The following is a 16,509-nucleotide window of genomic DNA, read 5'->3' on the forward strand; positions in this document are numbered from 1 at the left end:
TGGCCCACTCTTATGTACCTCTTGATGACTGGAGATCAGCACTGGCAGTAGCCTGAAACCATGTTACCTTGACTCAGTGGTAACACTCTCACCTCAGATAGAAGGTCATGATTTCAAGCCACACTCCAGGATTTGAACATATAATCTAGACTGACACATAATCTAGTGCAGCATTGAGGGAATGTTACATTAACGGAGGTGGTGTCTTTTGGATGAGAGGTTAAACTGTGGTCTTGTCTGCCCTCTCAGGTGGACATAAAAGATCTCATGGCACTGTTCGAAGAAAAGCAGGAGAGTTCTCCTAGTGTCCTGGCCAAAATTGATCCCTTAATCAACACCACTAAAATCAGGCTATCTGGTAATTTATCTCATTGCAGTTTGTGGGACCATGCAGTGTACCAACAGTGACTACACTTTAAAGGTAACTCATTGGTGGTGGGAAGCATGGGGGAGCTTTGCATGGTTCGACTGCAGACCTGAGTTTTATTATACTCCCAGGAGGAGCACACCCGCTCTTCCTGTTCCACAATAATAAAAATAAAACATTTCTTCGGACGTTTTTTGAGGATCGCTCGTTAAGCCATTCGACATCCGCCCAGTTGTATCCGAAAAATGCAATTGGGGCCTTACAATCCGGATACTGATTTGCATATTTAAGCCACCTCCCACCGGAAACAGGAATTATTTTCGGGCGAGTTTCACAATGACTGGATATTTCACTCTTGTTCGCTTACCGCCCTCGCGGCAAAGTTGGAAATGACCCCATTATTTAGTTCACAGATATGAATGAGCTATCAATATTCAGACTTGACACATTTATTTTTCATAAATAAGAATTTTTTTTAATTGGATCTCAGTGGAGGGTAAAAAAATCAATTCTCACTGCCATTGAGAAACTGCATGAACTATAATTTACTGTTTTTCTTTCGGCTGTCTGAGTGATAACTTCGTGCTTTATTTGTATAACTATAGAGGACATTTTGTAGGTTGCTAATTTATGGTATGTGCAACATTCATTTTTTTCAAAATATTGAACATTTGCAGCATAGTTGTTGCAGTAAATACATTGAACCTTCATTCCCAGAGTCATATCCTACTACATTTCTAAACCAGGCAAGTAGTGTCGCTGAAGTTATTTTGAAGGTTATCTTGAAATTGTTGATTTTTAGATAGTGACATAGGCTGAAGATGCCCCCAGGGCCATTATAGAGCATACCTTTATAGCATACAAATCATAATAGTTTGCTTGCATTAAATGTTCATTTCATAGAACCATGGAATCATAGAATATTATAGCACAGAAGGAGGCCATTTGGCCCATCACGTCTGCACCAGCTCTTTCGAAGAGCAGTCCAGTTAGTCCCACTGCCCGGATCTTTTCCCATATCCCTGCAATAGCAGGCAGTACATTCCAAATCCTAACCACTTGTTATGTAAAAACGTTTTTCCTCATTCCACCTCTGGTTCTTTTGCCAATCACCTTAAGTCTGTGCCTTCTGGTTATTGATCCTTCGGCCATTGGAAACAGTTTCTCTTTGTTTACTCTATCTAAGCCCTTCATGATTCACCTCTATCAAATCTCCTGTTAGCATTCCTGCTCTAATGAGAACAACCTCAACTTCTCCAGTCTATCCACGTAACTGTAACCGCTCATCCCTGGAACCATTCGAGTAAATTTCTTTTGTACCCTTTCCAAAGCCTTCACATCCTTCCTAAAGTGTGGTGCCCAGAATTGGACACAATACTCCAGCTGGTGCCGAACTAGTGTTTTATAAAGGTTTAGCATAACTTCCTGGCCTTTAATGGCCTTGCATTCTGGGTGAAAGTTTCTGAAAGTTCCTGAGATGCCACGTGACATAAAGCAGAGGCTTATTGGAAAATAACAGGTGCGGTGTCCATGATTGCCAGTCCATTCATTTCAATGGGTAGTGCCCCTGCGATTTCCCAATAAGCCACTCGCTGCATGTCAGAAACTTTCACTTTCTGTCACGACAGTTAAGTACTTGAACACCAAATAAGGAGGTTTCTGACCTGAATGTTTTTGCTGTGTGCCTTTCAGTGAGGTGAGGTATGTCAGTGCTGGAAATAGAACACGTTTCTACTTACAGCAGTCAGTGTCAGCACAGAGCATTCTCCAGTCAAGTTTAATGTTGTCAGTTGCAGAGAAACGCTTCCTTTGTTCAGTCCCGACAACTTACTTTAATTCCAACCTCAAAAAGATACTTTATTCTGCATCAGATCATCACTATACTGTTTTGGCATTGATTTGATAAACAGATCTATAAGTGGGAAACCTCTTTAAAAATATATCGGATTGGAAATTACTATCAGTGATAATATTGTGCAAACACTTTATGTACGTATCACATTCCTGTTATTTTAACGGAGGCATTAACACTGCTTCTGTTAAAATAACAGAGAAATTTGACATGAGCAAAATAATATCACCAATAGTAATTTATAGACTAACATATTTTAACATCTTTAAAAATAAATACATTAGAAATCGAGTTTGCAGTAAGTAATTTGTGCAATTAGCAACTTTTAAATTCTGAATATAATTTATTATGAGATAAGGAAGCAAAGCACAAAGATGGTATGTGTGTCATTTAGGATTGTATGTCACAATGAGTCACTGAATTGTTCATTAATCAAAGCACAAAGCTCTGTAAATGGCTGTCCGCCTGGGCTCCTGTTCATGAAAAGTGCAGCTGGAAGACGTGTTTGCATTAGCACCTATTGAACGCACATCTGTGTCGGATCTCTATCAAAATTTAGACTATCACGTTACTAGAGCACATTGCTATTGCATTCATAACCTCGGCAAAGTCTCATCTGAAAGCAGCCAGCTTTATTTTAATTTGATATGTGTTTTGTCAACTGATATATAAAGCCATTGAAAGATCAACTGTGTTTGTTAAAGTAGCTTCCAAACATTCAGTTTTAATTTGCAATGTTCTTTTTTACACCACTTCCTGCTTCTTGGAAAATTTCCACAGTTTTGAAAGTGAGCCATAAATCCCAGGTCAATTACCCAGAGTACAAAGTTGCAGCCAACTAGCAGTAAATCAGATAATGCTGCCATGTAAAATTTGATGGCATACACTCACTGTTTGAAATACACTTACAGACATTCTACTTATCATTTCAGTCCTTTGTCACCTCCATACTTCTTTGGTAGAAATTCAGTATCGCCCCGTTTGGGGACGGTAATAGTTGGGAGGCACGAGACTTAACGGCAGGCGCTGAAGTCTCGCCCCTCTCCAAAAATTTGGGTTACTGCCCCCAGGAGGAAATGAAGTACTAAATCAAGTGCTCCACTTCCTTCCTGGGATGCTAACAACACAGGAGTCCCTGGCCAAAGACCGCCCTAAATGGAGGAAGCGCATCCGGGAGGGCGCTGAGTACCTCGAGTCTCGTCGTCGAGAACATGCAGAAAACAAGCGCAGGCAGCGGAAGGAGCATGCAGCAAACCAGACTCGCCACCCACCCTTTCCTTCAACGACTGTCTGTCCCACCTGTGACAGAAACTGTAATTCCTGTATTCGACTGTTCAGTCACTTAAGAACTCACTGTTAGAGTGGAAGCAAGTCTTCCTCGATTTTGAGGGACTGCCTGTGACGATGACTTCCTTCCTGGGGCGCTAACGGAGCGGACACCTTGGCAGTGCTGCCGTGTCCAAGTGGCCCTTCCCTCATTTAAAGGGAAGGGCCCTCGCTGCCGACTCGGCAAATGAAAAAGGGTCCCACCTGGACCACCATGGAGCGGGCGTGCCGCACGATCAGTCCGACACTCAAGCAGAGTGCCGGACTGAGGGATCGTGGCCAGGATCCTGTGAAGAAAACGGAGCAGCAGCGGGAAACCCAAGGTAAGTTTTTAAAATATTTTCTCTCGGCCACCTCGGAGTTAATTTTCACCCCAGTAACGGCCGGCCATCCGAGCCGTGCCTTCTGCAGGTGCCGTGTTTTTGTCCGGCACTACTGCAGGGGGCGAAAGTGAATTTAGGCGCCGGGGTGCTAACGGGGCGATGCGCATGGCAAAGACATCACAATCTCCGGGCGCAGGAGATTGGGACGCAAAGTTTTGTTTTCTTTGTAACTGCTTTCAGCTGTAACTGTTTTCTTTGACAATCATCAGTGCAACTCACCAGTGATAGGTTATAGAATAGAATCATAGAATGATACAGCACAGAAGGAGGCTATTTGACCCATTGTGTCTGTGCTGGCTCTTTGTAAGAGCAATCTAATTAGTCCCACTCCCCTTTCCTTTTCCCATAGCCCTGCAAAATTTCCCCCTTCAAGTACTTATCTAATTCCCTTTTGAAAGTTACACTTGAATCTGCTTCCACCACCCTTTCAGGCTGTGCATCCCAGATCATAACTGCTCGCTACATTAAAAAATTCTCCTCCTCTCGCCTCTGGTTCTTTTGCCACATCTTAAATTTGTGTCATCTGATTACCGACTCTTCTTCTGGTTCCAGAAGACAAAGTAACAAATCTGTGCTCCACCAGTGACTTAGCGAGCAAGTTTACTGCTTGATGATTCTTGAGCTAGGATTACATAAGATATACAGCACAGAAACAGGCTATTCGGCCCAACCAGACGTTTATGCTCAACTCGCGCCTTCTCCTATCTTTCCTCATCTTACTCTTATCAGCATAACCCTCTATTCCCTTCTCCCTCATATGCCAGATTCAATCCAGAGTCTGTGATGAGCCAGTAGAAGCTGTGCACTTGGCCTCAGTGCCAGTGGGCTAGGGAGGGGAAAAATCAGCCAAGCTTGCTTCTCCTGACCATAGCGATCCCTGCTGGAAAGTCTTCACCACCTTGGTTGAGGACAGAGCCAGGCTTGGCAGTGATGTTCAAATATCTTGCTTGGCTCTCTATCTTGCACATGAAGAGTGGCTACTGGGCAAAGTAATAATGGCTGCAGCTAGGATATTGTGTAAAATGTTTGGCTGCCTATTTTAAAAGAGATGTCAAAGCACACGTGGCTGTGAACGTCATGATGTGCAAGTGTGCTAAGGCAGGGTTGGTTCTCAGTATCTCCACAGCTACAGGTAGTGGCAGAGGAGAATGGTGCATGGAGATCACTCTCCCAAAACCAGACGAATACTAAGTTGCCTTATGTAAAGTACTTGCCACCTAAGCTGATAGTCCTCTTGAAATTAATGAAAAATGCCACATTCACAAGATGAGTTTCAAAAAGAACAAATTTGCTTCTGTTGTTGCTTTTTACATAGTTCCACTGGTGAAGCATTTTCCAGTGTATTTTAATTCATTTGTTTGAGAAGATTAAAGCTACAGGCTACACAATCACTGCAACATTACTGTTCCTTAACCCCTACACTGCGATTTATAGATAGTAGGAGCATGTGTGCGCTTTAGGTCCGTGCAGCAGAGCTTGGTCTCCAGTCGTCTTGGTTAACCCTTGCCACTGGATCAAAACCTAGCTCTGTCAAGCCCATGTGATGGCTGGTGTACAACGGCCACCCCACGTTAAAAGAATCCATGCACAAGCATCTTCCACCATTCAGTATGTAGTTCAGGACCTAGAATGTCAGGTCCCTCATTGAAACACCTGTGAACTCATCCCTTTTTGGTGTGGATATGAGGGATACGAGGATATACTATACTTCGTTGGTTAAAGGCATTGTTATTCACTTACATTTGTGAGCTACAATCCAAAGCAGTGTTTTGTTTGAGCATAACATAAGAACATAACATAAGAATTAGGAGCAGGAGTATGCCATTTGGCCCCTCGAGCCTGCTCTGCCATCCAATGAGATCAAGGCTGATCTTCTACCTCAACTCCACTTTCCTGCACTATCCCCATATCCCTTGATTCCCTTACTATCCAAAAATCTATCAATCTCTGTCTAGTATATACTCAATGACTGAGCCCCCACAGCCCTCTGGGGTACAGAATTCCAAAGATTCACCACTCTCTGAGTGAAGTTGTTTCTCCTCATCTCACTCCTAAATGGCTGACCCCTTATTCTGAGACTGTGACCCCTGGTTCTAGACTCCTCAGCCAGAGGAAACATCCTCCCTGCATCTACCCTGTCAAACCCTGTTAGAATTGTGTATGTTTCAATGAGGTCATAGTAACATGGAACATAGAAAATAGGAGCAGTAGTAGGCCATTCAGCCCTTCGAGTCTGCACTGCCATTCAAATGATCATGGCTGATCCTCTATCTCAACACCATATTCCTGCTTTTTCCCCATATCCCTTGATGCCTTTTGTTTCTAGAAATCTATCTATCTCCCTCTTAAATATATTCAGTAACTTGGCCTCCACAGCCTTCTGTGGTAGTGAATTCCATAGGTTCACCACCCTCTGAGTGAAAACATTTCTCCTCATCTCAGTCCTAAATTTCCTACCCCTTATCTTGAGACTGTGATCCCTTGTTCTAGACTTCCCAGCCAGGGGAAACATCCTCCCGCATCCAGTCTATCCAACCCAGTCAGAATTTTATAAATTTCAATGAGATCACCTCTCATTCTTCTAAACTCGAGAGAATAAGGCCTAGTTGACTCAATCTCTCCTCATAGGACAATCCCCCCATCCCAGGAATCTGCCTGGTGAACCTTCGTTGCACTCCCTCTATGGCACATATATCCTTCCTTAGCTAAGGAGACCAAAACTGTACACAATACTCCAGGTGCCGTCTCATCAGGGCCCAATATAATTGCACTATGACATTTTCACTCTTATACTCAAATCCTCTTGTAATAAAGGCCAACATACCATTTTCTTTCTTAATTGCTTGCTGTACCTGCATGTTAACTTTCAATCATTCGTGTACAAGGACACCCAGGTCCCTCTGAACACCAATGTTTCCCAATCTCTCACCATTTAAAAAATACTCTGCTTTTCTATTTTCCTACCAAAGTGGATAACTTCACATTTTTCCACATTATATTCCATTTGCCATGTTCTTGCCCACTCACTTAGCCTGTCTATATCCCCTTGAAGTCTTTCTATCCTCCTCACAACTTACATTCCCACCTAGCTTTGTATCATCAGCAAACTTGGATATATTACATTTGGTCCCCTCATCCAAATCATTGATATAGATTGTAAATAGCTGGAGCCCCATCACCAATCCTTGCGGCACCCCACTAGTTACAGCCTGCAAACCTGAAAATTACCCGTTTATTCCTACTCTCTGTTTTCTGTCTGTTAACCAATCCTCAATCCATGCTAGTATATTACCCCCCAATCGCATGAGTCCTAATTTTGTTCAATAAACTCTTGTGTGGCATCTTATTAAAAGCCTTCTGAAAATCCAAATACACCACATCCACTGGTTCCCCCTTATTTATTCTGCTAGTTACAACCTCAAAAAACTCTAACAGATTTGTCAAACATGATTTCCCTTTCATAAATCCATGTTGACTCTGCCTAATCCTATTATTATTGTGTGCTAATACCACGTCCTTAAAGCATCTGTGTTAGAAATGCAAGTTACACCATGGAATGACAGGGTGCATCCTGACTACCCTTGGGGTATTGCAAGGGGCCCTATTAGTTGTGCTGAAACCTAAAACTCTCCCCCTCGCTACCTCTCCCTCCTCCATTAAGTCATCCCTTAAAATCTACCTCTTTGACCAAGCCTTTGGTCACCTGTTCTTATATCTCCTTATGTGTATTTTGTCTGATAACCCTCATCTGAAGTATCTTGGGATGTTTTACTATGTTAAAGGCGCTATATAAATACAAGTTATTATTGTATGAAGGATGTTGGAATAGCCCCATGTCTAACATTGCAGGCGAGGAAGAAATGCGGTAGGAATTCAGATGTGCCCATTTTGTGCGGGAGGGGCAGTGTATGATCCCCGCAGCTGAATGGTGATAACTGAGCTGGCCCCCAATGTTCTGCCTCGGGCCTCATTTCCATCAAGCAGTGTGGTGCGAGTGGCCAGCTGGCAGAGAATAAGCCAAGATCAATCCGCTGCTAGCATCGCAGCGGCTTTTAGGTAAGTGCAGCTGGTCAGGAGGAAATGGAGGCTGGGAGGAAGATTGGAAACTGGGGGCGGGGGGTGGGTGGCGGGATGGAATGGAGGGGAGGTACATCAGAAGCTGGGGGGGGGGAACAGAGGCTGGGGAGCGCGACCGGAATCCAGGGGGTGGGTGAACAGAGGCCGAAGAGATTGGAAGCTGTTAAGGGCCTGAGTTATGAGGAAAGACTAGAGAACTTGGGCTTTTCAGCCTGGAAAGGAGAAGACTGAGAGATAATCTTGTAGAAGTATAGTTAACGGAATGGAAAAGGTTAATCCAGAATGTTGCTTTAAATGAAATAGTGGGAGTAAGACAAGCAGACACAGGTTCAAACTAGTAAAAGGCAGCTAGAACTAATATCAGGAGGCTCTTCTTCATGCAGAGAATGATCAACACTTGGAATGCACTTCCAGGAGGGTTGTGGAGGTAAAGGCCTTAGAATCATTTAAGAAACAGGTTGATGCAACAATGGGAGGAAGTGTAAGCTTGTTCTGGCTGGATGAAGTAAGATGGGCTGAATGAGCATCTTGGGATAAGGGATATTTTGGGCAGTCACAGTTTCTAGAAGAGTCTGCACTGAAATTACTCATGGGTTATAATATTGATACCTGCAGCAATCAATTTTTCTGGCAACAAAATCGATATCGAGATTCCAGAAACAAATGTTTCATCTGCTAAGTTGTAAGAACATGAATTAAATAAATGAAAATGTAACAACCCAGAAAATATCAGGAGATTAGGACCTACATGACAGTATTTACTCGAGAACTATCTTCTCCTTTAAATAAATGCCATCGCTCTTTTGGGGCAATAATTGCTTTGAGAAGAAAAATGGATGGCATGGCATGTCACTCAGAGTTTAGTATTGTGGATGTCCAACAAAAGAGGATACTCCTTCAAAAATCAAATGAAATTATTTCCTAAACTCTTCCACCTTGCTTTAACTTTACATATCTTCAAAAGCCTCCTCAAAATCTACCGTTAGACATTGCCTTCGACCATCCCCTTATTGTGCTCCCAATTATTCCAATTTCCATTCAGTTTCTAAATGTTCACCTTATGAAGTGCCATTAAGACATTTTTCTATGTTCAAGGCACTATAATAGTGTGCATTGGCCTTTTGTAAGTGTGAAGTTGTACCTGTTGCGAAGGAGTGCTGTTGCTAATTTTGACAATTCTATTTTTAATGAATGGCACAGTCCATCAAACATAAATCAGAAACTAAGGGGTCAATTTTAACCCCGTCACCCAGCGAGAATGGTGCGTGGGAGGTGTTAACATCGGGCTAAGCCCACTTACTGGCCTGCAGCCGCACCGCTCCCACCTGATGACAACTTCACTGAGTTTGAAGTCAGCTGAGGCTTCTGCTACAGGCAAGTGAGGGCCTAACTTAAATGTAAAAGTTGTGGTCTGATGACGTCAACATTGCTGCGACGTAATCTTTGCAAAAACTCGGGGAGGCGCACCTGGTGTCACAGCCACCAGAGAAACCTGGTGGGATGCAGCAGTGTGGCCAGAGCAAGCCAAGATAAGTAAAATTTTGATTATTCGAAGAAACGGAAATAAATCTTTGGGCCTGTCTTGCCCCAGACCTCCCTCTCCCTCCCCACACTAGCATCTGTTGGAGAATTCCAGCCCCAGCATTTACCTTATGCTGAGGCCCATTCTCTTAAATCGACACCGGCGATCGACATCGACATCTGGCTGGGCTCGGGTGGGTCTACGGTAACGTTTTTTCAGATGATGACCGGCCGATAAGGTCAGATGGATCTCCGCAACCCGGACTCCCCGGGTGTGCCAACCACTTCGGGGCTCAAGTGTACTGTCGCTGCTCCCCCCACACTTAAAATCAGGGCCCAAGTGTCTGTGTTCACATTACTAAATGTGCTATTCCCACTGTTCACTAGCTCTGTCTACGTAACTAGTACATATTTGCCAGAGCTCCCCTGATAACCCAGTGGATAAATGCACTGCCCCAGTATGGAACTGAGCCGTCCTTAGCAGGAAGGTCACAGGTTCAATCTACCCAGTTATAAAATAATAGAATCATACATCACAGAAACTGGCCCATCATGCCTTGTGTCAGCTCTTTGAAAGAGCTATGCAATTAGTCCAGCTCTCTTCCCAAAGCCCGACAAATACTTCCTTTTCAAGTATATATCCAATTCCCTTTTGGTTTAGTCTGAGTTAAATTGGCTCATGTTAACCTCGGTGTCAGGGAGGTATTGCAATGGGCTTTGGTGAGGAGGAGAAAGATCAGTCAGGGTTCCCAATCTCGCTGGAAAGCACACATCAATAGACATTGAGTAAGAATCAATCATGATGCCTCCATTGTCAAATAGCCTGCCAAAACTCACTGGCCAGGTTCACATAAAGAATAGCCACTTGAATGAAGTACCCAAGCTACCCTGGATGATCTTTCTCCTCCCCAGCCCAGGGTCACTGAGATCAACAGTACCAACTCACTGCCGCCTTGGCTGAGGTCAGCTATCTTAGTCAGCACTTTTAGGAGAGGAGTGGAGAAAATAGTTTATTTTAAAGCATGTACTTGTCAAGTCCATACCAAGTTCGAGCCAATATATTTAAAAATAATTTTTTAGGTAAACCTATTATAAAAGAGAATTTTATGTTTCTAGTTTGGAGGTCGATATAGATTTAAGCAGGAAATCAATTTTCCCATTCTGGGATTTGTGAATGCTAATCTTGTTAATTACTCATCCTAAAAGCATGTCCAAGAATACAGAGATTGCACTATACCTGCTTTTTAACAGGGAAAGAAAATACCTCTTAGATACAAGTGTTCAATAATGTTTGAGTCTACAGCACTATCCATCTTCACCCAAATATTTAAGCACCTGACCACAGGAACGGCATTGTTAGTGAGAAGATGTGCTGAAGTGGAACAAACATCATTAGAGTACCTATTTGCTTAGTCAACAACACTATAGACTGGGGGTCTAAAGAACATGTAGAAAACATAGCAATGAGTTTTAGTGAAGGATTGGGAGTCAGGTGATTGTTTTAAATGTAGTTGATGGTCTGCCAACACATATTCCATACTATGACAAAGTGAGCAGGTGACCCAGTAGCCATACCACCAAAGTGTAGGAGTTTAAACTGAGAGGCCATCTCAGGAACAGTATTCAAAGCTTCCAAGAAAGAGCATATGGTTTGGGGACAGTACATTCAGAGATATGAGTGGTACCCAATGATATCAGCTGATACAAGCCATTGCTTTGGACCATTGTTAGGTCTCAAGTAGCCATGAGTCCTGTCATATTCCACTGTTATTTGCCTCACCTTCATTATAAAGAACCCCAGATCTAATTGTGTTGCTTTTGCAGATGTAAGTCTATTGATATGATGCTAAGTTGAAACTCCTCTGCTTGTCTCGATTGACTGTAGCATTCCTTAGAGAAAGGTTAAAGGTAGTAGCTTGGCCAATATTTATGTAAAAATGGCTTCTACTCAATACCCTGCTTCTTGGGTCCCAATGAAAGTGGATTGTGGAATTTATTGGTTGCAAAAAATACTATTCCCAATTATCATCCTGCAGTTCATGCTATTACATTTGCCAGCACGCCATTAGATTTGTAAATAAAATGACCTTCAAGGAGTGTATTTTCCTCCATCTGCTAATTTTAGCAAAAAGCAGAGATGAATATAAAGCAGTGTGCCCTGTAGTACTGCGTTATGTTCATGTCTGTTTTTAGCTGAAATTAGCAACAGGAGAAAAATTAACCCTTAACTATTCTTAGATCAGTTAATACAGAAGCATGTGAAGTACTAATTGTATGGCTGTATGAATGCACTTATAAATGTACTGTCAATGCAGCATGGAAAAAAAATCTTCAGTTTAATAAATTATTTGTATTAATGGCAATGTGGTCAAATACAAGGTATGTTGGTGAATAGATGCCAATACCAAAGTATTAAGTTTAACCGCTGTTTTATAAAGATCAAGATAGAGATTTCAGATATAATTTCCTATGGTGGGAATGTTTTTAGTCTGATGTGTAAGATGTTTCTGTGCTTCTTCTAAGGAAATGTTACTGATATGCAGCGATTGTACGTGTTAGTGTTTGTTATTTTGTTCTCTGTATCTCTGTACATTCATTGTCTCAATAAATCAATATTTACCATATCTTCATGTTTTGGTTTCTTGTATCATTACTTTTTGCTGTCTTTTGTCTTTCTCTACCTCTGTTCTTGTGGTTGTGCTGTGATTTTACATTACAGTTTAATTTTCCTGTTTTCAGTAACTAAGTAAATACCATCAATAGTGTCTGGTTACTCCTTTAACATTGTGTTGTCAGGAGAGTTGCATTTTAAAGCAGTAATGTCTCTTTTCATTGACTAATAAATCATCACATGTGCTGCACATCACGTCTACTGATATAACTGTCTCTTGTTAAATGATCCAGATACTTATATTGTGTTTTGAATTCTTCAAGTAATATTATATTACTGCAATTTGTTGCTTTAATTTAGCTCAGTACTCTGAGAAAATTATCTATGTAAAGTTACAATATACAAACTGACAAAGCATTTTTGCAATAAAGATATCTTCCGTCTGAGAGAAATATTTTTACAGAAAGTCAAGTCAATGATTTAAATGTTTTTATATATTTTAATCACTATTTTTAAGGTCAATTTTTTGAAGAATTGAGTTGACTGTCTCAGAGTTTGGCAACCTAAATATGTCCACTGTAAAGGACACTGCAGCTTTAAGATAGCTTCTTCAGTGTGAATATCTATATGTCTACATGCACCATATGTGTTGAACAGCCACTGTGTTGATGTGCTACAGGTTGTTACAGAGACTGCCATCTGTTTTGCTGTCCAATAAGCATGATGAAAATTCAAGTCTATATAATATTCCAATTCAATGTTTTCAGCGGCGTTTTAGGCATGTGTATTTTAAACATTTTTTTACAAAATTGGTACTACTATATCAGGTGAACTAGTCTAAAAACAAAAGTGGATAGTATCCAAAGAAAATCAGCCTGTTTTGGTAAGGAGCAGCAGCTCTTACTGCTTGGTTTGCCCAGTCTTTTTCTTCCCACATACTGTCAATATGCTGTTGCACCAATAATTTGCCTTCCATGCATGTTGCAAGTAGCATGCAGAAACTAGGAGCTATCTGTAATGTCCCTTGGCCTTTGTCCAGGGTCCACATAGTGTTGTCACTAGTCTGGTTTTCAAGTGAAATATTTGTATATTTCCAAAATATAAATCAGATACCAAAAGTGTTTTTGTAAATAGAAGTACATTTTATTCCACTTATTTCTGTATCTTATAAAGTGGATTGTTAATTATGTGCATTATTGCAGTTTTCAAAGTATTTTCATAAATAGCAAGGCAAATTCAAACTGTGATCGCATCACTTGCCTTTTGTCACACTTTGTACAATTGGAAGAGTGGCTACTGTGGCTAAGAAAAGTGCAGGGACTGGAGGCAAAGCAGCTGTACCTGGTGGAGTGCTGCTTCCCATTAGATTGAATGGAAATTGAAATCGTGTCACTTTACCATTCCTACCCCACATGATCTCACCAGAAGACAGTATAAATATTCCAGGCAGTTCTAGGCAGCACGAGTCACTGCTCCTGTGATCAAAACAACCTTTTTAAAGCTACAACCATTGAGTTGGTTGAGAAAGCTGAAGCATTTTAAATAAAGGTTTGTTAAATAGATTTGAATTTGAAATGTTTAAGTTACAGTGTAGGGAGATTAAAAAAATCATTTCTGATTGTGACAGCCAATGATGTAAAGAGCTGTAATTTGCTGAATTAGTTGTGCCATTCTTACTGTTCAGAATATTATTTAAAAGCTACATTTCTCTTTAAATATTTAGATCACTGTCTGGACGCATTGTCGGAGGAGTGTGGTGGTTCTTCACTCTGATTATAATTTCCTCCTACACGGCCAATCTTGCTGCTTTCCTGACCGTAGAGCGAATGGTGTCACCTATAGAAAGTGCTGAAGATCTTTCAAAACAAACAGAAATTGCTTATGGAACACTGGACTCAGGTTCTACAAAAGAATTTTTCAGAGTAAGTCTCCCTGTGCCTGACAGTGTTAGGTCATTGCCCATTTCACTGAGCTACATTAACAAAGTAATTACCTTTTCGCATGGGGGTGGGCGGCGATTGTGCCTCGGGCAAAATTGCCCCGGAGATTTTGGGGGCAATTTGCCAGTAGCGCCGTGCCCCGCGGTTAGTACCCTGGGCCAGCGCGCAACGGGGAATGAAGTCATCGCCATGCGCGCTGACCCCTTTGTGTCTGCAGGGGAAATTGCCATGCTGGCCACGAGGTCGACGTGGACCGATTTCAGCGCCAGCTTCGCAGGGCGCTAACATCCGTCTGGGGCGCCCCTTAAAGGGGAGACTGTGCGCGCCGCAGGCTGCCATTTTATTTTGTCTGCCGACTCTTTGGTCAGCCTGACAATGGTGGCCCTTGCCTCGACCAGGCTGCCATCATGCAGCCCAGCAATCCCTTTTGGGTACCGTGCCACTGGCCTGGTCAAGCGCATCCCTGGTGGCCCAGTGGCAGCCACCAAAGGACCTGCAGAGCTCTTTAACTAAAGAGGTAAGATATTGTAGTGCATCGGCTCTACACAGAGCTTCCGGGAGCGCCCCTCCAACGAGGCGGAGTGCCTGAGACAGTGCTTCGCCTCATTTGAGGGATGCAAAGCCCAATTGCACACCAAGGGCGGGATTTCTGGCCCAAGTGGTAAAAGTCTGAGCCGGAAGGTTACCGCCCCCAAACGGGACACGGGGCAATTTTGGCCCCAAATGGATAGAGACAGGTTAAGTGAGTGGGAAGTGAAGTGGCAGATGGAGTATAATGTAAGAAAGAAAAAAAGACTTGGATTTATATAGTGCCTTTCACGACCACCAGACATCTCAAAGCGCTTTACAGCCAATTAAGAACTTTTGAAGTGTAGGAAACGGGGCAGCCAATTTGCGCACAAGCAAGCTCCCACACACTGCAATGTGATAATGACCAGATAATCTGTTTGTGTTATGTTGATTGAGTTATAAATATTGGCCAGGACACAGGGGATAACTCCCCTGCTCTTCTTCGAAATAGTGCCATGGGATCTTTTACGTCCAACTAAAAGGGCAGACGGGACCTCGATTTAACGTCTCATCCGAAAGACAGCACCTCCGCAAGTGCAGCGCTCCCTCAGAAATGAGGTGTTATTCACTTTGGTAGGAAGAATAGAAAAACATTTTTTTTTAAATGGTGAGAAATTTTTAAACTGTGTTCAGAGAGATTTGGGTGTCCTCGTGCAAGAAACACAGAAAGCTAGCATGCAGGTACTGCAAGCAATAAGGAAAGCAAATGGCATGTTGGCCTTTATTGCAAGGGGGTTGGAGTATAAGGATAAGGAAGCCTTCCTACAATTGGAGTACTGTGCACAGTTTTGGTCTCCTTATCTAAGGAAGGATATACTTGCCTTGGAGGCGGAGCAACAAAGGTTCACTAGATTGATTTTTGGCATGAAAAGGCTGTCCTATAATGAGAGATTGTTCAGAATGGGCCTATACTCTCTGGAGTTTTGAAGAATGACAGCTGATCCCATTGAAATATAAGATTATTAAGGGGATTGACAGGATAGATGCTGAGTAGTTGGTTTCCCTGGGTGGAGTGTGTAGAACTAGGGGGCATAGTCTCAGGAAAAGAGGTAGGCCATTCAAGAACGTAAGATCATATGAAATAGGAGCAGGATTAGGCCATTTGGCCCATCGAGCCGGCTTCACCATTCAATAAGATCATGGCTGATCTGATCATGGGCTCAGCTCCACTTCCCTGCCTACTCCCCATAACCCTTTACTTCCTTATCGCTCAAAAATCTGTTTATCTCTGCCTTAAATATATTCAAAGACCCATCCTCCACAGCTCTCTGGGGCAGAGAATTCCATAGATTTACAACCCTCTGAGAGAAGAAATTCCTTCTCATCTCAGTATTAAATGGGTGGCCCCTTATTCTGAAACTATGTCCCTTAGTTTGAGTTTCCCCTATGAGTGGAAATATCCTCTCTGCATCCACCCTGTCGAGCCCCCTCATTATCTTGTATGTTTCGATAAGATCACCTCTCATTCTTCTGAACTCCAATAATAATAGGCCCAACCTACTCAACCTATCTTCATAAGTCACCCCCTCATCTCCGGAATCAACCTAGTGAGCCTTCTCTGAACAGCCTCCAATGCAAGTATATCCTTCCTTAAATATGGAGACCAAAATTGTACGTAGTACTCTAGGTGTGGCCTCACCAATACCCTGTACAGTTGTAGTAGCACTTCTCTACTTTTATACTTTATCCCCCTTGCAATAAAGACCAACATTCCATTTGCCTTTTTGATTACTTGCTGTACCTGCATACTAACTTTTTGTGTTTCATGCACAAGGACCCCAGGTCCCTCTGTACTGCAACATTTTGCAATTGTTCTCCATTTAAATTGTGATTTCCTTTTCTATTTTTTCTGCCAAAGTGGA

General features: G+C 42.3%; 1 protein-coding gene across 5 annotated transcripts in view; it reads left to right on the forward strand.

Annotated features, from left to right (window-relative positions):
* LOC139274818 (glutamate receptor 4) overlaps positions 1-16,509 on the forward strand; it is a 255,245-nt gene that overhangs the window by 219,001 nt on the left and 19,735 nt on the right. For all 5 annotated transcript variants that reach the window (XM_070891511.1, XM_070891512.1, XM_070891513.1 and 2 more), the window contains exon 12: positions 13,861-14,059. In XM_070891511.1, coding sequence (XP_070747612.1) covers positions 13,861-14,059 — 199 coding nt within the window. The remainder of the gene's footprint in view (positions 1-13,860; positions 14,060-16,509) is intronic.

This window comes from Pristiophorus japonicus, chromosome 10 (genome assembly GCF_044704955.1).
Source record: "Pristiophorus japonicus isolate sPriJap1 chromosome 10, sPriJap1.hap1, whole genome shotgun sequence".
In the NCBI taxonomy this organism is placed as follows: domain Eukaryota; kingdom Metazoa; phylum Chordata; class Chondrichthyes; family Pristiophoridae; genus Pristiophorus; species Pristiophorus japonicus.